This window comes from Vombatus ursinus, unplaced genomic scaffold (genome assembly GCF_900497805.2).
Source record: "Vombatus ursinus unplaced genomic scaffold, bare-nosed wombat genome assembly UNPS02014798.1, whole genome shotgun sequence".
Lineage (NCBI taxonomy): Eukaryota > Metazoa > Chordata > Mammalia > Diprotodontia > Vombatidae > Vombatus > Vombatus ursinus.
In genome coordinates, this window is record NW_020954576.1 from 65,648,811 (window position 1) to 65,670,303 (window position 21,493).

General features: G+C 38.9%; 1 protein-coding gene across 1 annotated transcript in view; it reads right to left on the reverse strand.

The window, feature by feature from the left end:
• LOC114049374 (nidogen-1-like) overlaps positions 1 to 16,203 on the reverse strand; it is a 110,321-nt gene extending 94,118 nt beyond the window's left edge. The window contains exon 1 of the mRNA XM_027870649.1: positions 15,798 to 16,203. Coding sequence (XP_027726450.1) covers positions 15,798 to 16,010 — 213 coding nt within the window. The 5' untranslated portion in view covers positions 16,011 to 16,203. The remainder of the gene's footprint in view (positions 1 to 15,797) is intronic.
• Between the last annotated feature and the right edge of the window lie 5,290 nt (positions 16,204 to 21,493).

Genomic DNA, 21,493 nt, shown 5'->3' on the forward strand with positions numbered 1-21,493 from the left:
TGTTCAGAGCCATTTTTTTTTACAGGCATTTGGAGGGGTTTAGGGGAGAGCTCAAGCAAGTCACTGCTTTTACTCTGCCATCTTAGCTCCGCCCCAAGAGCTTTTCTTTTTTCTTTGTTTTTTAATGAGGTAATGGAGGTTAAGTGACTTGCCTAAGCTCACACAACTAATAAGTATCATGTGTCTGAGGCTGGATTTGAACTCAGATCCTCGTGACTCCAGGGCCACCTAACTGCCCCCAAAAGATGGGAATTTTGAATGTACCAGATGGAACTAAAGATGTTGGACTATGGCAGAGCATGGATGATGACAAAGTAAACACATCTGATATGAATGGCACTGAGGACAGAGCATCAGATAACAAAACCAATGAGAGCAGCACAGAATATTTGGACACAGAAGATTAAATTTTGTAAGTCCGTACTTTGCAACAGTGTAGTAAATTTTCTCAAGTGTAATAATTCAACTATAACGCATAAATCAATAGCAACTAATGTGTTAACTTTATGTTTCAGACCAGGAAAATATTTGTTGAACTGTCATGAAGAAATGATATGCATCGATTTGGACTATTCTAATTTAATGTATATTCACGAGTATTCTGTGCATCCTAATCTTGCACCAAAGACAGTTTAGTAATAAATGATGTTTAAGTAATATAGCCCAATTTTTTAAAAAGTTTCACATAATGGTCACACCCCACTTTTTTGCAAAAACTTGGAATAAAACATACGATGATTATGCGGTGAAATATGGTATGCAGAAGAAAACTGTATTGGAAGTGACCCTGTTTTAAAAGCATTGAGGAATGTATTTTCGTGATATTTCAAAGAAGGGTAGATATTGAATGATTAGAAAAGACAGATTTAATATTACCCCAAAATAGTGATTGATAGAGCATAATAACCACTGATTCAAGTAACTACCTTTTCATCTCTATGAACTCTTTATGAGAATGCTCTACATATTTGTCAACTTTATTCTTGATGAAAAGGAAACAAGCAGACGTTTGCACACAATTTTCTACAACAAACCATGTTGGCTATAAGTCACACAATAGACTGAAGAATATAAATAAGCAAATGAAGTATGTGGTCACTCAAAAGGAGAAGAGCCTAACACACCACATAGAAGGAACCAAATAGATAAAGAATACCTATTATTCCGACCATGATGTGCACTTGAATGAGCAGTTCATCAAGTTAATACATCAATACATATATTTTGGACAAGTACTGTAGAGATCTCATGAGCTGTGACCAAAACTGAACCTAAAGAAGAGATATTGGATTGCCTTTGGGAAATGGCACAATATAGTACTTTCAACCATCCCAAGATACTCTCAGATACAAAAACCCGTATTTCAAACACCAATATCCTTTCAGTGATACCATATGACTGAAAATTATGGAATAACGTAATATCCAAGGGATCAAAATTTTAAGTGACTCAAAGAGCAAAGGAGACTTTAGTGATAGGTATGAGCAGTTTGTGAATTACCTATTTGTGCAAAAAAGACTAGTGTAAAAGACAGACAGAGACAGACAGACAGACAGACAGACAGAGGTCAAAAGAATTATCCAGGAAATGTATGATCAGAAAAAGAGGTCAGCTGATCACGTAATGAGACAGGAATAACAGAGTCGTTATGTTGCATAGAGACCTACAAAATGTCAAAAGACTTAAAGGAAAGCTTCCTGCATGTTAGGTAAACCTTTATGGACTTTTAAGTGAGGCCATGGACAAGAACCTCACAGAAAGAAAAAGCATATATAGGGATTGCTATTGGCACCATTTGAAGGAGTACCTACATGAAAAATTATAGGAACATGGAAATACAAAGTGGATAACAGAATATCTCAATAGACTGGAACAGTAATCTTAACTAATAAGATGAAATTTAAAGGTCTGATATCTAAGATAGGCATGGAATTAATAGAAATACATAACAACAAGAACCAGTTGCCAATTGAAAAGTGACCAAAAGATATGAACAGATAATTCTCAAAAGAAGAAATGTAAACTATCAACAAGCATATGAAAAAACATCTCCACTTCCTTTCCTCTCACTCTGTTCTTAACTGTCTGCGTTATGGCTTCTGACATCATCATTCAACTGAAACTGCTCTCTCCAAATTTACCAATGAGATAATTCTCTTTCTCCTACCTTTCCAGTCTTCTTACATCTTACTCCCCATCACCCATTTCCCCATGGTGCAATCCAGTGAAACTTGTCTCCCTGCTGTTCCTTGTACAAGATCATCCATCTCCCAAAACTATACATTTTTACTGGCTTTCCTCCATGCCTGGAATTCTCTCCCTCCTCATCTCAACTTTCTGACTTCTTGGGGTTTTATTTTTATTATGAACTTTAAAAAAATCAGCAAGCATGAACATTTCAAATGATTAAGATCAGAAAAAAAGAAGACTTTTGTGGAACTTATATGTGGAACTGTGAACTTTTATAACATAATTTTTAAATGCATATTATATTTCTGAGTCTCAGTTCTCTCATCCAGAAAATGAGGTTAATAACAACTGCTCGAGTTTTAAAAACAAATGTTAAAAATTGTTTTCACATGCAGCTGGGAAATAAGATACACAGTCAATGGGGTATAGAAATCTATCCTGACCTAAAGGAAAATAGAAGGAGAAGGGGATAAGAAAAGGGAGGGGAATAGAAGGGAGGTCAGATTAGGAGAAGGGGTATTCAGAATGCACGCTGTCTTGGGAGGGGGAAGGGATGAGATGGGGAGAAAATTTGGAACTCAAAATCTTATGGAAGTGAATGTTGAAAACTAAAAATAAATAAATTAATAATAACAACTGCTCTCCCTACTTCACAGGATGATTATGAGAATAAAATGAGATCATACATGTAATTACTTTGTCCCAATCCTTATATTAAATTGAACATGATACTAATAAAACTGATCTATTTGTTTTTGTCCCATTCTAAACATTTTTTCCTCTCTTCAAATTTTTTAATATTTCATGAATGCTTTTTTCTCTTGTTTGTTGCTTTGAACCTTTTCTACTATGCCATGTTGTCTCTCTAAGAGGAAAGCATGCTAGACATGGAGTATGAGAACCTGGGTTCAAATTCTGACTCTGCCACTTACTAGAGTGTGATGCTGTACACATCATTCTCTGGGCTCAGCTTCCCTATTTGCAAAATTATGGATTCGGATTAGTTGACTTCCAAGTTCCACTCTATCTCAAAATCTGTGATCTCATGGGCCCTATGATATTTTCTTCTTCTTTGGAGGGGGTAGTGATAGAATTCTCAATAACTACATACTTCCCCCCTCCCAAAGAGAAGACCCTCCCTTGTAACAAACAATATAGTCAAGCACAAAAATTCATATGCTAATTTTATCTAAAAACGTATGTCTCATTCTGTACCTCTAATCCATCAATTCTCTATCAAGAGGTAGGTAGCATGCTTCACCAAGAGTCTTCTAAAGTCATGATTGGTCTTTGCATTGATCAGAGTTCTTAAGTCTTTCAAAGTTGCTTTCCTTTATATTATTGTACTCACAGCTTAATGCATTCTCCTGGTTCTTTTCACTTCACTTGGTATGAGTTAATAAAAGTTTTCCCATGTGTCTCTGAATATATTCCCCTTGTTGTTTCTTATGATATAATAATACTCTGTTACATTTAAATGCCACTTCTTTATAATATCAAAAAGTACTACTATAAGTACTTTTGTACCAATAGATATTTTTCCTCTGTCTCTGACTTCTTTGGGACTATATGCCTGGTAGGTCAAAAGCTATGCACAGAACAGTGATTTTTGGAGTATAGTTCTAAATCATTTTCCACAATGCCTGGATTAATTCACAGCCCCACCAACATGCATTAGCATGTCTGTCCTCTCACTGCCTCTTCAATAATGTCCATTTTCATTTTTTTTAATTTTTTGCCAACCAGATAGATGTGACATGGACCCTCAGAGATGTTTTAATATGTATTTCTCTTATTAATGATTATTTGTAGACAATTGTTTAATAAACCTTTATTAAGTGCTTGCTATGTGCCAGACACTGTGCTGAGCATTGGGGATAAAAGGAAAATTTTGAATTTTTTTAAGGATCCACTCTTAAGAAGCTCACAATCTAAACGGGGAGACAACATGAAAATGACTATATACAAATAAGCTATATACATATTAATTGGAGATAATCAACAGAGGAAAGGCACTAGCATTATGGGAAACTGGGAAAGACTTCTTGTAGAATGTGAGATTTTAGTTGTGACTTAAAGGAAACCAGCAAAGCTAGGACATGGAGATGAGGCGAGAATTCCAGGCATGGAGGACAACCACAAAAATGCCTAAAGCCAGGGGATGAAAATTCTTATTTGAGAAGTAGCAAAGAGACCACTGCCACTGCTTTGAAGAGTCCATAGGCATGGCTAAAGTCTTAGAAAACTGAAAGGTGGGAAGGGTCCTAATTATGAAGGGCTTTGAGTGATAAACAGAGGATTTTATATTTGATCTGAAAGCAATAAGAAGCCACTGGAGTTTATCAAATAGGAGGATGCCATTGTTAGACCTGTGTTTTAGGACAATCAATTTGACAGCTAAGTGGAGGATGATGGACTGGAATGAGAGAGACTTCTGAGTGCCTAGGAGGATGGTGAAACTATTCTCATACCATACCTCAGCTGCAATAAAGAAGTTCAGAAGGAGAGAGGATTTGGGGGGGAAGATGAGTTCAGTTTTGGTCATGTTGAATTTAAGGTATTTATGGCATGTCCAGTTTGAGATGTACAATAGGTAGTTGGAGATGAGACACTGGAGGTCAAGGGAGGTTAGGGCTAGATAGGTAGATCCGAGAAACATTTGTATAAAGAGGATAATTGAATCTATGGGAAATGATGAAATCATTGAGTAAAATAATATAAAGGGAGTGGAAAAGAGGTCCTGGGACAGAGCTCTAGGGTCACCTAAGGAGGCACAACCAGGATGTAGATTTGGCAAAGGAAACAGAAAAGGAGAGGTCAGACAGGTAAGAGACAAAAAGAAGAGACATTGTGTCACAAAAACCTAGAGAGAAGAGACTATCAAGGAAAAGAGGGAGATGTATCAAAAGTCAATAATGAAAAGGACTGAGAAAAGACCATTAGATTTGGTGATTAAAAGGGATCAATCAACCAAGGTTGGTTGGCCCCTTCTCCGCAATTTATAGCCTCAAAGTTACCTAAACCCCTAAGAGGTTAAGTATTTGTCCAGGTCCACACGCTATTTGTCAGATGTAGGATTTGACTAGGGCTTTCAGGCTTCAAGGCTGGAGTTAATCCACTACATTACTGCCTCTCAGTGAGATACAATACCTCATAATTCACCTCATAATCATCGCCACTGCATAATTGTAGCACCCTGTTTTTTTTTAAGTCCAAAAATGGTTTATAACCTTTCATCACGTAACCATCACATGGTATAATTCTGTTTGTCATGCTCCTTAAAAGGTAAACAGAGCAGCAATGTATTCACCAGTGGCATATAGATAGGGACTTATCTCTCACACATTGTGAGACACCAGCCTAGAATTCTCAGCGCATAGGCACTGTCAGTATATTTCTGAAAGATGACTTGCCTGGCTTATTTAGAGCACTAAAGTACCAATGGTATGAAGAGGCATAGGCACATAGGGAGCAGGAGGGCAGGTGAAGCGGCCATGAGTTGGTCACATGATATGGTAAGGCTTGCATCTTCCCAATTTTAACATATATTCTTGAGTATTCCGTGAATCCTAATCTTACACCAAAGACAGTTTAGTAATAAATGATTTTTAAGTAACCTTGGCACAATTTTTTAAAGCTTTGCATAATGGTTGCACCCCACCTTTTGTGAAATATGGTAGTATGCAATGTATCCCTGCTTTAGAGATGAGGAAAGGGTCTAAGAAAGATAAAGTGACTGACATGGAATTATGCACCTCGCAAGTATCACAGATTGGCTTCAAATTCACAGCTTCCGACTCAAATCAGTGCTCTATCTACTACATTATTCATCTCAAGAAACATTAAGCACCTACTTAGGTATCACCTCAGGAAGCTGAGTTCATCTAGTGATGGTCCTAGATTTATTTTACTGAGTAAATAAGAATGATTTGAAAATAGTAGTCACCTGAAAATGGATTCTTTCAATGTATTTGGAAATAATTTGTTCTCTTAGCATTTTAAAGTACCCTAAAATCTAGTTTGCTATATTAATTTATACCACAAAACCAGATTCCTTAGCAAAATTAAACTTTACTTTCTCCAAATTATCAAAATTAATGAGATTTTACTAAACATGCATAAACAATCCTGAAACACCTTTAAATAATATTTGCTCTTTACACTGTTCCCATAGGTCAAGGATCCAAAAGCTGAAAACATAAGTGTCTAATGGCTAACAGCTGTAGTCACTTATTTTACAATTGTTTAAATCCAACTGGCCACCACTAAGAAGTCAGACGACATAGACTAGGATAGTTTTTTTTCCTTTCAAAAGGCACTTCCAGTTTCAAGGTTTTTCTTTAAATTAAGCATTAAAGAAAGTTGAATTCAAGCATGTGAATTCTTAAAATGAAATTTTGTATTCTTTAGTTTCACACACACACACACAAGTAACTGAGATTACCCAGTCAGGGTTGAACAAGAGCACAGAGATTGCAAATGATGGGTCTTCAGAAATGCAAGTCATATAGTGAACAGATAATAAAACCTGGGAATGTATGGAAAGGGGTTAAAAAGCACTGCTTTTGGAGTCAGAAGTCCCAGGTTTGAATCCTGGCTCTCATACTTGTTTTATCAACATCAACAAACATAACACTTACTGTGTGAGAGGCAATCTGCTAAGTTCTAGAAATACTGTAGAAAGAAAGGCAAAAACATGTTCCTGCCCTCAAAGAGCTCACATTTTAATGGCACATGACTTTGGGCAAGTCACCTAATCTCTGTTAGCCTCAGTTTCCTGTAAAACGGGAATGATTACAGTATCTCCCTTCCAGGTTGTTGTAAGGAAAAGTGAGATAATATTTGTAAGGTGTTTATAGTATCTGGCATATAATAGGTGCTATATAAATGCTAGTCGTTATTATTATCAATTTTCTTGTCTGTAAAATGAAAGGGTCATGGGCAGCTAGGTGGTGTAGTGGACAGAGCATCAGCCCTGGAGTCAGGAGGACCTGAATTCAAATCCAGCCTCAGATACATGATACTTACTAGCTGTTTGACCCTAGGCAAGTCACTTAACTCCAACTGCCTCACCAAAAACAAAAAGAAACAACAAACAAAAACAAAAACAAAAAATGAAAGGGTCAGATTATATGATCCTTAAGGTTCCTTCTAGCTCTAAATTCAATAGTCCAGTTAGGCAGATAAGGAGAGAAGGCAGAAAGGGAAGGGGGGAATAGGTTAGAGCAAATTACAATATTTTGTACTATTCTTCCAACACTTTCTAAATGATGTTATAGATGGGGTTTTTTAACCTTCATGCCATACTCCCTATTAGATTTCTAACTCCCCAAGTGAAGAGTGTGTTATATTACAGAATCTCAGGGTTATAAGGGGTTTCAGATGTCAAACCTGAAGAAGAAGCCCTTCTACAAAATACCTTATAAATGGTCATGAATCCTTTGCTTGATGATCTCCAATGAGAGAGATTTCACTACCCCTTGAGGCAGCCCTTTCTATGTTTGAATAACTTTAATTATTAAGAAGTTTTTCCTTATATCACAGCTAAATTCACTTCTTCCACCCATTTGTCCTAGAAGGGCAAAGCTAGGAATAAGTACTACCAAGTTTAATCAATCTTTAAAAAATTTACAGAATCAAAGACTTAGAGCTAGAAGGTACCTTTGAGATCATCTAGTCCAACACCAATCATTTTACAGATGAGGAAATGGAGGTCCCACCAGGTTAAGTAGCTTAACTTAAGGGCCACAAGAGACAATAAGTCACATAACCAGAAAGTGAACTCACATCTTTGGACTCCAAAATCACCAACTGGAGACAACTGTCATGTCCTCTCAGCTTTATGTCATTTGCAAATTTGATGAGCATACATCTAAGCCTTTATCTAAGCCATTAATAAGAACATTAAATAGCACAGTACCAAGGACAAATTACTTGAGATATCCACTGAAGGACTCCTGTCACAATAATATTGAATCATTAACAATGACTCTTTTGAGTCCAACCAACTAACTAATTCTGATTTCAACTGATTGATTATTGTCTATTCCTCTCTCTCCAATTTCCCCAGAAAAAGAATGAGATACTTCATCAAAAGCTTTGCTAAAATCTAAGTAAACTATATCCAAGCATTATCCTCACCTACTAGTTTAATAATCCTGTCCAAAAAGGAAATGAGGTTAGTATGGCAAGATGTGTTCTGGATAGTTCTTCATAATTACCACTTCCCTTTCTATATGTTCATCAATCACCTCTTTAAAGCATAGAATGTTTGAGGAGTTTAATATGAAACCAGTTTGCAAAGATAGGTTAATGTCAGAGTCTGAAAAGCTTTTTAAATATTAAATGAAGGAATTGGTATTTTGTTCTAGAAGTAATAAGGAGCCTCTGATGCTTCTTGACCAGGCAAGAGTCATGGTCAGATCTGTGCTTTAGGAGTACCAATTTAACAGTATGGATTGGAGAGGGAAACGCTAGAGGCAGAGAGACCAATTAGGGAACTACTGCAGTAGTCTAGTTGAGAGGCGATAAGTAGCTGAATGATGTTTCTAGCAACTGTGTAGAAAGAAGGATTGAAGCAAAGAAAACAGTAGGAGGGAAACTAATTAGGAAGCGGCTAAATGGCATCATAGATGAGTGCTGCATCTGGAGTCAGGAAGAACTGTGGTTAGTACCCCTGCCCTTGGGGCCCCGTGCTCCGTCCTTCCAAATGGAGGGTGGACATTAGGGAGTTCCTCCCAGATCAGTCCTCCATTTAAGGACACTCAGGGCAAGCCATTTACTTCATCGTTTCTTACCTGGCTTCCGTCCTCTAGACTTCGTCATGCTTCTGTAACCAGTCCCTTTCTTCCCTTTTCTGCTTTCTTTTATATGCTGTCTTCCCCTCATTAGATTGTGAGCTCCTTGAAAGTAGGGACGGTCTTTTGCCTTTCTTCTAATCCTCAGCACTTAGCATAATGAACGGCATATAGGAGGTGCTTAACAAATAACTACTGACTGACTAACCTAGTTCAAATCTTCCCTCAGAGCCTCAGTCTCCCTATCTGTAAAATAGATAATAATAGCACCTACCTCACAGTGTTGTAAGAATCAAGTGAGGTAAGATATGTAAAATACTTTGCAAACCTTAAAACAACACATCAAAGCTAGCTATTAAACTATTACAATAGATGAAAATATTTGTGACAGAAGGCCTAGATTCAAATCTCTACTCTGTTGCTTATGATCTGTGTCAACTTGGACGAAGTGCATAATTTCATTGAACCTCAGTTTTTTCCGCTGTAAAATAACAGAATTTGACTGTTTCCTTTTAACTCTAAATTCTGTTATACTACTATGTGCAAAATAGGAAAGATGTAATGAGGTCCCAGATTTAGGAAGTGACTGTGCTGACTTAAAAGGAATTAATCTGAAAAACATCATACACAAAAATCTATAGAAGCTGATATTAGAATAGATATGACTGAGAGGAGAAATATGTGGAAAATTACTTGCAGGGTAATGAAGATAGTCTATCTTCTGCTGATACCTGGGAGGAGCAGAATGTCTACATTTTGAAGTTAGAGTAGTCAGAAGTAGGGAAAAGAGGGTAAGGAATAGGAAACCAACAGATTATAGCCTTTTAAAGATGGATTTTGGGGGCATTCATCCCACAGAATCACTGACTTAGAGTCGTATCCAAGTCAAAGAACTTACATGTGTCCCTACTGAAATTCATCTTTAGACTCAGCCCAATCTTTTTTACTCTCATCTCTTTCATACAGTGTGTTATCTCTCTCACCTTTGTGTCATCTGCAAATCAGCTATAGATAGACAGACAGACAGATAGATAGATAGATAGATAGATAGATAGAAGAGCACCTAGGTGGTGTGGTGGTAGAGTGCCTGACCTGGAGTCAGAGGCAAGATTTGAATATAGGTCTTCCTGATTCCAAGTCCAGCATTCTATCTACTGTGCTACATTTCCTCTGAATAATAACACTGAACAATAATAATACCTCAGACCTGCATGACCTGGAAGCTACCTGGTGCAGTGGATAGAGTGCTAGGTCTGGAGTCAGGAAGACTCATCTTTCTGAGTTCAAATCTGACCTCAGATACTAGCTGTGTGACCTTGGGCAATTCACTTAACCTTGTTTGTCTCAGTTTCCTCATTCATAAAATGACCTGGAGAAGGAAATAGCAAACCACTCTAGTATCTTTGCCAAGAAAACCTCAAATGGGTCATGAAGAGTCAAGCACAACTGAAAGACATCTAAACAACAACATAGGGCAGCTAGGTGGCGCAGTGGATAGAGCACCAACCGTGGAGTCAGGAGGACCTGAGTTCAAATCTGGCCTCAGACACATAACACTCAATAGCTGCATGACTCTGGGCAAGTCACTTAACCCCAATTGCTTCACACACACACACAAAAAATAGTTATATATGACAATATAGAGATGACTTATCTGAGTCACCAATAAAAATGTTAAACCACACAGATTCAAGCATGAGACATGCCACTGGAAACCTCAGACCAAGTTGATATTGAACCATTAATTTTGTATGTACTCTTTGATTATTTGGAACTATTCAACTAGTTCCAAATTTATCTAAATATATTATCATCTAGACCCTATCTTTTTCATCAGAGAAGTATAAGATACTTTATGAAAACATTGCTATAATCTATATAAATTATATTCATAGCATTCCCTCATCTGACAGTTTCATAGCCCTGTGGGAAAAAAAAAAAAAAGGAAAGAAGGTTAGTCTGGCATGACCTGTTCTGGATAAAGCTGTCTTGGCTGTTTGTAATTAATACTTCATTTTCTAGATGTTCACTAATCATCTCTTTGATGATTAATGATCCATTCTAGAATTTTCCCAGGAAACAAAATGAAGTTCACCGACCCATTATCACTGGCCATTGATCAAGGTGGCAGATCCCATATGACATTTTCAGTGGCTCAGTGATCTGATTCAGGAATGATTATTCAAGCATGACCTTTTTCCCTTAGTACATAGGCTTGTGTCCAAAGAACAGCTGGTCACATCTGCTGAGCATGCACTGGGGAGATTGAACTTAGACCTTTCATTTTCATAGAATGGGATACTGTGTAGACACTAGAACAATATAATGTAGGGGCCTATTGAGTAAATCTTCAGTGAGAAAATGCTGTGTCAAAATGGCTAATCACTTCAATCTATTTCAGAGGATCATAGATTTGGACATGAAAGGAACCTTAGGACCCATCTACTCCAACCTCTTCATTTTACACATAAGTAAATTAACCCCAAAGTTAAATGACTTTCCCAAGGTCACACACACGCTAAGTAACAAAACCAAGATCCTAAACCACGTCCTCCGACTTCAAATCTAAGTTTTCTACCAGACCAAACTTCCTGCCTAATTCATAGGCATTAAATTTTCCTTGCTTTCAGTTTTCACCATATTAAGCCTAAGATGTTCTACCTGGCATGTACCTAGTCATTTTATAAATAACATTAAATATATAGTTGTTTTATCTTTTTCTGCAGACCTCACTTGTAGGTCTCTATTTCTAATTGCCTACAGGAGGACATCTCCACTTGATCGTCCAACCATACGTGACCTTAAATTCAAGGCTAAAAAAAGAATTCCCCTTTCTTCTGAAACCAGAGCCCCTTTCCAACGACACCTTCTCACATCCCCAAAATAAGACCATCTTTGACATATTTCCTAAATCTAACTTGTCATTATGTTTTATCATTCTTCCTTTGAAATGTGTATAGGATTCACACATTCCTTTTCTTCCTCATTACCACTCCCTGATCTAGGCCCAGATTACTCCAACAGCCTCCACCTAACTTCCCTGCCATCTGTCCACTGCAGCCCATCTCAGACACCCCTTTCAAAGCACTGCTTTCATTTTGTCTTTAGGACCTAACGTGCTTCCTTTACAACCTATCCCTCAAATTCAAATTCCTCTGCCTGACTTTCAAACGCTTTCATCAAGTGACTCCATCTTAACTACCTAATCTCATATCCTAATATTTCCCAAACATGTAGAAAGTACCTCAGATCAGGGATCAGAAGGTCTGTGTTCAAATTTGACTCTGCTTCTTATTACGTGTGTGACTTTGGACAGATTGCCTTAGTTTCTTTATCTTTAGGGTAAAGGAGTTCAATTAGATGATCGCTAATGTCTCTTAAAGGAATGATCAGTCCTCACTGGCCCCACAACATGACATACTTATTTCTGCTTCCACGCTTTTGCTTATACTGATTTCCCTGCCTAGAATCTCCTCTCCCTTTCATGATACTTCAAGTCTAGCCTTATTCTCAAGACTCCTCAAGTCTCTCTTCTTATATGAAGCTTTCCCTAACTGCTCTAATTCATACCAACTCTCATGATGACTTCTTACTGTACTTGGGACCATTATATATTAAAAGTATATTAGTTGAGTGTATTAGTTGGGTATTATTATTAGTATATTAATTGAGTGTATCTTCTCAACCAAATTGTTAACTCCCTGAGCATAAGGATGCCTTTCCTCTTATTCTTCACTGTATCTTAGATGTGCCTAGAGTCAAGCGTGGGGAACCTGCAGCCTTGAGGCTACATGTGGCCATCTAGGTCCTCAAGTGCGGCCCTCTGACTGAATCCAAACTTCACAGAACAAATCCCCTTAATAAAAGGATGTGTTCTGTAAAACTTGGACTCAGTCAAAAGGTTGCACCCAAGGACCTAGAAGGCCACATGTGATCTCGAGGTCATAGATTCCCCACCCCTGTGGCCTAAAACGTTCCTAGAAGAGATCTAGGCACAGAGTAGAGAAGAATAAATGATCAACTTTACCCTCTTCCCTCTCAGGATACCAAAAGGCTTTCAGTACTGCTCATAAAATATTTAGTTCTTACATATACTATCCAATATCCAAAAAAAGAGTTTGGAATTCTCTCACATATATACAAAAAATAAAAACCTACCCAGTCATTCAGGTAATGGAATGATAGAAATTTATTTTGGAAACAATCAAATCCCAGAGCTTGTTTCCAAGTCTTTAGAATGTCCCCAGATATTTAGGTTAATACCACAGGAAAGAGTCCTGGAATAACAAGAGGCCTGGGTTCAAATTCTGCCTCTGACACTGTATGACTATACGCAAACTGCTCAACCTCTAACCGCCTTAATTTCCTCTTCTATAAAATGGGGGTGTAGTACCTGCAGGTCCCTGTTGCTGTGAGAAACAAATGAAATAATGTATCCAAAGAGCTTTGCAAACTTTAAAGCTGCATAGGTCATTTGTGGGAATATCTGAACTTCAGCTTTCTCATCCATAAATGAAAGAGTTAGACAAGATGACCAGTATACTAGATCTGGAATCAGAGGACCTAGATTTGGTAACTTTGGACAAGTCACAAAACCTCTCTTGGCTTTAGTGTTGTCATCTGCAAAATGAATGAGTTGGACTGAATGACCTCTAAGGACCCTTCCAGATTTAAAACTGCTTCTGTGATAGAAAGAAGGAAATAAGTATTTATTAAGCACCTACTATGTGCCAGGTGTTCTACAAATATTATCTCATTTAATCCTCACAACAACCCAGGGAGGTAGGTAATATTATTATCTTCATTTTAAAGTTGAGGAAATTGAAGCAAACAGATTAACTCATCCAGTGACACAGCTAGTAAGCATCTGAGGTCAGGGGGCAGCTAGGTGGTGCAGTGGATAGAGCGCCGACCCTGAACCTATACACTGGGCAAGTCACTTAACCCCCATTGCCTAAAAGTATAAAAAAAAATTTTTTTTTTTTTTTGGTGAGGCAATGGGGGTTAAGTGATTTGCCCAAGGTCACACAGCTAATATCAAGTGTTTGGTCCGAGGTCACATTTGAACTCAGGTCCTCCTGAATTCAGGGCTGGTGCTCCATCCACTGCACCACCTAGCTGCCCCCAAAAAAATTTTTTTTAAAAAAGCATCTGAGGTCACATTTGAACTTTGGTTTTCAGACCCTCCTCTCTATCTGCTGGGCTCAGGGTTGGGGAACCTGCAGCCTCGGGGCCACATGTGGCTCTCTAGGTCCTCGAGTGCATCCCTTTGACTGAATTTAAACTTCACTGAACAAATCCTAATTTGTAGGATATATATCAACCTCTAAGGTCCCTTTTAAACTCTAGTTCCAAGACATTTGGTGTGTGGCTTTGAAGATTTCTCTTGGCAATGATTCACCTCCCTGAGTAGGCTTATTTTAGAGACCAGACAGCAGCACAATAGATAGAAAGAACCCTTGGAGGGTTCTGCAATAAAGCCCTGCTTAGAGTCAATTCTCTGTGAGTTTTTGACTTAAGCATTCTTATGTAAAGCAGACAAGCTACACGTGGGCGTTGTCAAAGGCAGAGTTCAACCAGCCCTCTTACAAAACATGTCCATTTAACAGGAAGGATACAATGGTATGTGTGTTTTGTTTTATTTTCCCCACTTCTGGAACACGTACAATAACTATAAATTCCACATGAGGGGGAGAAGAAAGAGATGAGATTGGGTTGGGATCAGTAACACTTCATTGGGGGGGGGAACCCAACTTATATATGGAGTTTACTAGAAGCCTGGACAGATTTTCTGTCATCAGACGTGAAGTTCATTAGAACTCTGAAGGTTGCCTGCTTTCACTCTTCTTTTAGGGCCTGCAATGGTGACAATACAATGCAACAGGAAATTAGATCACAAGGGTTCTCTCAGTCCATTATACTGCTGTCTAGGCTCTAAAATAAGACTACTTAGGGAGGTGAATCATTGCCAAAAGATACCTTGAAAGCCACACACAAAATGCCTCTGAAATCAGTCCTTGGAAGTACATAGAGATTTCTTCTGCAAATTAATTACCCAGGGACAGAGAATCAGTCTTAACCCCTTCGTGTCAGCACTTCTGACCTCTTATGATTTGGGCACCATGTGGCATTTGAGCATGACTCTGGGTTCTCAGCTCTCGGCCATGCAGGGCTGAAGCCAGCTGAAGGTGATTTAATCCTGGGCTTGTACAGTGTACAAGTTGTACAGTGAAGGTCGTGCGCTCCCTCCTCCAAACTAACAGGACAATGGAAAAATTACAAGCAAAGTTCCTAGGCGCTAAGTTCCCCTTACATTAGGATTTTTCTTTTGAAGGAGATGCAAATTCCTGTCTGGAATTCAAAGGCAGCATAAGACAGAGATGCCAAAGTGGAGAAAAGTGTGGCTCCCCGGGTTCCTTTCTTCTCTAGACGGCGGAAACCAACTGAAAGGCAACTCCCAAAGAGACTTTGGGAGAAGCGGAGAGGAAGGCAAGAACGCAGTTGAATGGGAGCGGCGCACAGGAGGCAGTAGGGACGCGGAAAATACAAACCCGAGGGGTGTTAACGAGACCCCAGAGCTTCCCCTCACACTAAGCCCCGAGACTGCCTCAGGAGCCCTTCCCCGAGCGCCTGGGTCTACACGTCCCCCACGTCGGGTCTCATCTCTGCTCCAAGCACCCTTTCGCCAGCCCAGAATATCCCCCACCATCCCCCTCTCTCTCTCGCTCCCCATTTTCCCTTACACTCCGACCCCAACATACACACACACACGCGCACACACACACACTCACACACGAGGACCGTACTCACATAGACGGAGGAGATATCATATTTGTCATAGAAGTGGATCCGCAGGCGGAGCTCCAAGGCTGAGGAGATGGAGTCGTCCCCAGATTCCAGCTCCTGGTCCCCCTGCTCGGGTCCGAAAGGGAAGAGCTCCTGCCGACTCAGGCAGTCCCCGGGCACCGCGGGCAGAAGTAGCGCCAAGGGCAGCAGTAGCACAATTCGCGTCCATGCAGTCATCTCCCCTCTCTTCCTCTTAAGACCCCTTGGGGACAACACGTCCCAATGAGGTGCTCCCCAAATCCAAACTTTTCAGAGACCTAGAAGCTGAGCAGGGTCCCCAGCAACCGAGAAGAAGGGTGACGCCCGCGGCCGAGCTGTAATCAGAAGCCCCTCAACAGCCCCCACAAGCCTCCAGTTCAGAAAATTCCAAACGGGGAAATCGGGGAGGGGAGCCAAAGGGGGCATGGAGAGAGGAGGGGAAAGGGACATCTACCCAATCAACCTCAGAGGATCAGAACCAATAGGAATGAGGAAGGAGGGGTCACTCCTCCGACCCCTTCCCATGTCCAGCAGCTGTTCTGAAGTAAAGAGGTTTGGGACCCTTCCTTGTGTGCATTTTATTTTTTATTTTTTCTCCCCGTATTTTTTCCGGCGTTCTTCATTGAACTCCATCATTATTCATCTCAATATTAGGACTTCATAATTTCTGAAGGCAAATGAATGGTCCCTCCGGAGAGGAAGAAGGTAATTGTCTGGATTTTGTTGAAAGTTTTACATTTTATAAAATCCTCAATTGGCTTGGCTATTGATATTTTTTAAAGTAGAAGAAATCTCTTTGGTTTGCAAATAGGGTCCCTTTACAAGGCTGCTAGAGTCTACCTTGGGAGTTGTAGACTCATAAAATTGCTAGTTCAGAGATGCCATCGCCAGCTATTTGTCGAGAAACAAACGTGCCAGGACAATGTTCTTTTTTTATCAACTAAGGATCAGCTGTGTGTAGTTATCATAGAATCTAGAGCTGGAAGGGACATTCGAGATGCTCCAGTCTAGCTCCCTCCTTTTACAGAGGAGGCCCCATGTGGTTGCATGACTTTCCCAGTTTCTCAGAGATAGAAAGTAGCAGAGGTCCTCTGATCCAAAATCCAGTGTTCTTCACACCACCGCACAGCTGTCTCTATATACTACCATTTGTCAACCTTGGAGTCAGTGTTGGCATAAATACAAAGACCTATAATGTATGGTCTCTGCCCTATTTCCTTTATATTACCCCGAACCAAACTTGGTGACCTCAGCTCCCATGGTATCAATTAATATCTCTATGCAGATGATGCTCACATTTTTATATACTGCCCTAGTCTAAGCTAGTGACCCATTTCCAACTGTCTCTTGCACATCTTAAACTGAATATGGCATAGGTATCTCAAACTTAGCATGTCCAAAATAAAACTCATTACCTCTCCTTCCCTACCCAACTCCATCACACCCTACCGAATTCTATGATTCTCTCTTACTGTTGAGAGCACAACCATCCTCCTAGTCACCCAGGCTCACAACCTCAGTGTTACCTTTAAGCCCTCACCTTAACCTCACAGATCCCATCCGTAGCCAAATCTTATCCTTTCTATCTTCACAACATTTCTCTGCTCCCATACAAGCCTAGTTCATCACCTCTCGCCTGTACTAGTGCTATAACTTTCTGACCGATTTCCCTCCCTGCCTCAAAGTCTCTCATTATTCCAATCTGTCTTCCACTCAGTTGGCAAGGTGATTTTTCTAAAGTGTAGGTCTGCTTATATCATCCTAGTGCTAAATGAGCTACAGTAGCTTCCTATTACCTTTAGAATAAAATATAAAATCCTTTGTTTAGCATTTAAAGCTCTTCATAATCCAGCCTCTTTTCTACCTTTCCAGTCTGCTTAGACTTTACTCCCTACCACATTCTCTCTGGATCAGATAAACTGGGCTATTTCCAGTTCCATGAAGACAACCCTCTGTTTCCTCTCTGCTTGGAATACTCTATCCCCTCATCTCTGCCTCTTGGCTTTTTGACTTCCTTCCTTGACTTTCTTCAAGTATCAGCTCAAAACCCACCTTCTATAGGACGTCTTCCCCACTTGTCACAGTTACTAGGGCCTTCCACTTGCAAATTATCATTCATCTACTCTGTATGTATCTTGTATGTACCTAGTTGTTTACATGTTGTTTCTCACATTAGAATGAATGCTCTTTGAAGTCAGGGACTGGTGCTTTTTGCTTTTTTTTTTTTTGTATCTCTAGCACTCAACAGTATCTGGTGCATTGTAACTGCTCAATATATGCTTGTTGCCTGACTGACTGACTTCCAAAATTTTACAGTCTATTTGGAGAGGGAAAAAACCTAGTAGTCACTTAAATTTAATTAAATTCAACAAACATTTATTTATGAAGCTAATGCTATGTGCAAGGCACTGTTCTAGATGCTGGGAATATAAAGGTGAAAAATAGTAATTCTTGTACTCAAGTACCTTATAATCCAGGGCATATAAGGAGTTGAGGGGAAGAGATGTCATAGACACACATAACTATTCATACAAGTTAGAAATTGTTTGGGTGTGAGGGAAAGGGTGAGTAGAATGGTCTGAGAAATTCAAGAAGGGAAGGATTTCTGACTAGGGGAAAAAGATTAAAAAAGGCTAATTGGTAACTCGGTTCTTAAGAGAGAGGAAACACATGAACAATTAGAGATTGGGAGTAGGGAAGAATCTGGTAGAGGCATGGCTGATAACATGCTAAGATAAAAAGGCAGAAGAAGGCAGAGAAAAGTAAGTAGTCTGTTTAGACTGGAGCATAGAGGATGTGAAGGAAAACAGAAGGAACCAAGACTGGAAAGTCCATTGGAACCTTGAATTCCATGCTAATGAATGTGTATTTTATCTATTAGTCAATGAGAAAATATTGGAGGTTTTTGAGCTAAGTGACCTGATCAAACCTGTGACTAAGTAATCATTAGAAAGATAGCTTTGGGAGCCTATGAAGAATGGATTGTCAAGAGAAGAGATTGGAGATAGTAAAATTACCTAATTGATAGGTTGGAGAGAGGAGATAGTGGAAGAAAGGAGATCAGTTAACAGGCTGCTGCAATAATTCAGTAATGTGGACATGGAATAGGGTGATAGCAGTGCCAATGAAGAGAAAGAAAGGGACAACTCCAAGAAAAATGGCAAAGGAAGAATCCATAGGTTCTGGGATCAATTTCATAAGAATAAGAAAAGAATCTAAATATAACTCCTCAGAGACTGGAAAATTAGATGGTTGGGAAAGAGAACTAGTTAGGATGGGAACTTGAGGTTGAGTTTTAGAATGTAAATTTGAAGTGATAATTGGGAACTCAAGTGGAATTCTCCTGTAGGCAGATGGAAATAGAGAACTGAACCTTGAGTTATGCTAAATTCTCTAAGCTAACCTCAAGTCCCAAACAATATTAAAAGAATATCATTATTTTTTAATTTTTATTTATTTTTAATTTATGGATAAAACAAGCATTTCCATAATATAATATAATAAAAAAGATTGTACATAAAAATCCAAATCTATTATGTACAACTTGCTATTCCATTTAAATATATAATAAAGTTATCATGCAAATTTATTTTTCCCTTTAACTCCCCACCACCCTAGAGATGGCTACTATTAGACACAAATATGTATACACACACACACACACACACACACACACACATAATCGTTCTATATATACTTCTATTTATCACTTCTTTCTCTGGATGCAGATAGTTTCTTCCTTCATATGTCCTTTGTAGTTAACTTGGGTATTTATAATAGTCAAAATTACTTATTTGTTCAAAGTCATTCTTAAAACAATTGCTGTTACTGTATACAACTTTTGGTTCTGCTCGTTTCGCTCTTCATTATTTCATGCAAGTCTTTCCATGTTTTTTTAAGATCATCAAGCTCATTTCTTACAGCACAATAGTGTTCCATAACAATCATATACCATAACTTGTTCAGTCATAAACATAAAAGGGTATTATTTTTGAACCAGCAGTCTAAATGAATGAATGAATAAATAAATACTAAAAATATCTTCTAAATAGAAAGCCTTCAGGTTCCTCATATCATTTTTAACCTTTAATTGTATTACTTTAATCATTTAAAATAATGATTACTACTGTATGCTTTGTTATAAAATACTGAGACTTTTTCCTTCCATTAGTCTCTTGTGAGTAAGGGCTGTTTTCATTCTTTGTATTTATATCTTCTAGCGCCTAGCAAAGTGCTGGAATAAAGAAAATGTTTTTTTAAATGTTTGTTAATTGATTGGTTGATTCATAGTATCTCTTTAGTTTGTCTCTTTATCTTTGTCTCTACAGTTACTTAAAGCCATGATCATCTCCAGCCTGGCCTATAACAACTTATTCATTTCCAGGCTCCAAGACGGCAGCACAATCCTCTCTTGTAGAATTTTACAGGCTTCTCCAAGCCCATAAATATTTTTAATTAATTCTTTTTTTCTTCTTTTGTTTTTATTTTTCTTTTTTTTGCCTTGCTCACAAGTTAAGACCTTGTGTGTCAGCACACAGATGAATGGTAGGGATGGAAAGGCAAAGACATTGTACCAGGAGAATGCAGTGGTGTTACCACACTCTCCAAGATTACATGCAGCAGTGTACTTAAACATGAGAGCTAATGTAATCATTATATGTGCCAGGCATTTTGCTATGTACTGGGAATGCAAATACAACTAAAAACAAAAGCCTTTCTGTCTTCAAGTATCATATTCTAAAGGGGTAAGACAGCAAATTTTAAAAAATGCAGAAAGTGGGTGAATGGGGAGAAAGGAAGGAAATGAATTCACTTGACATTATGGGAGTGAACTTCAGAGAATAAATGATGGTGGATCTGGGGCCTTCCTCAAGATGGAGGTTCCAGGAAGATTGTACCAGTGAGAGTCAACTCACCAGTGGGATGCAGGGATGAAAGGAGAAGGTAGCTAAATCAAAATGGCAAAGTCTCCATAGGCTAATTCCAATATCACTATGCTAACACCCCTACATTCAGTCTCCATCTCCCAGTACCCCTATTTTAAAACAGTCTGCCCTTCTATGTGTATACCTATACCACTTGCCAGTGTATTCACCCTTTGGAAAGATAATCATAACGGTGGCTTTCACTTAACCTCCCAGTGTTCCACCGTAGTTCTCTAAAACTGCAAATTACAGATGAAATCCCTACTGGGTAGATCAGTACTTGCCCTGCAAGTTACAGTCATGCAAATGCCTGGACCATTCAGAGGTTAATGAATTGCCCATAGCCACCTAGCCTAGAATTGTCAGAGACTGAACTTGAACCCAAGGCTTCCTGACTCAAAGGTCATTGAACTGCTTTCTTTTCTCTTCTCTTCCCTTCCCTTTGTTCCTCTCCTCTCCTCTGTTTTCCCTTCTTCTCTTGTACCTTTCCTTCTCTTCACCCTTCTCTTTCCTCCCCTCCCTTTCCCTTCTCTCCTATTTCCTTCTTTCTCCCCACCCCTTCCTCACTCTTTCTCTCCCCCTCTTCCCCCTCTCTCTTTTTTTTCCTTTTCCTTTCTCTCTCTCTCTACATATATTATTCACTACAGTGATGAGTCAGGTTAAAAATTTTTACTGCTCTAAACATTCAACCAGGTTTTTCCCAAATTACTTCATTTCCTTTCCTCTGATCTGTTCTCATCCTCTTCCCTCTGCTCC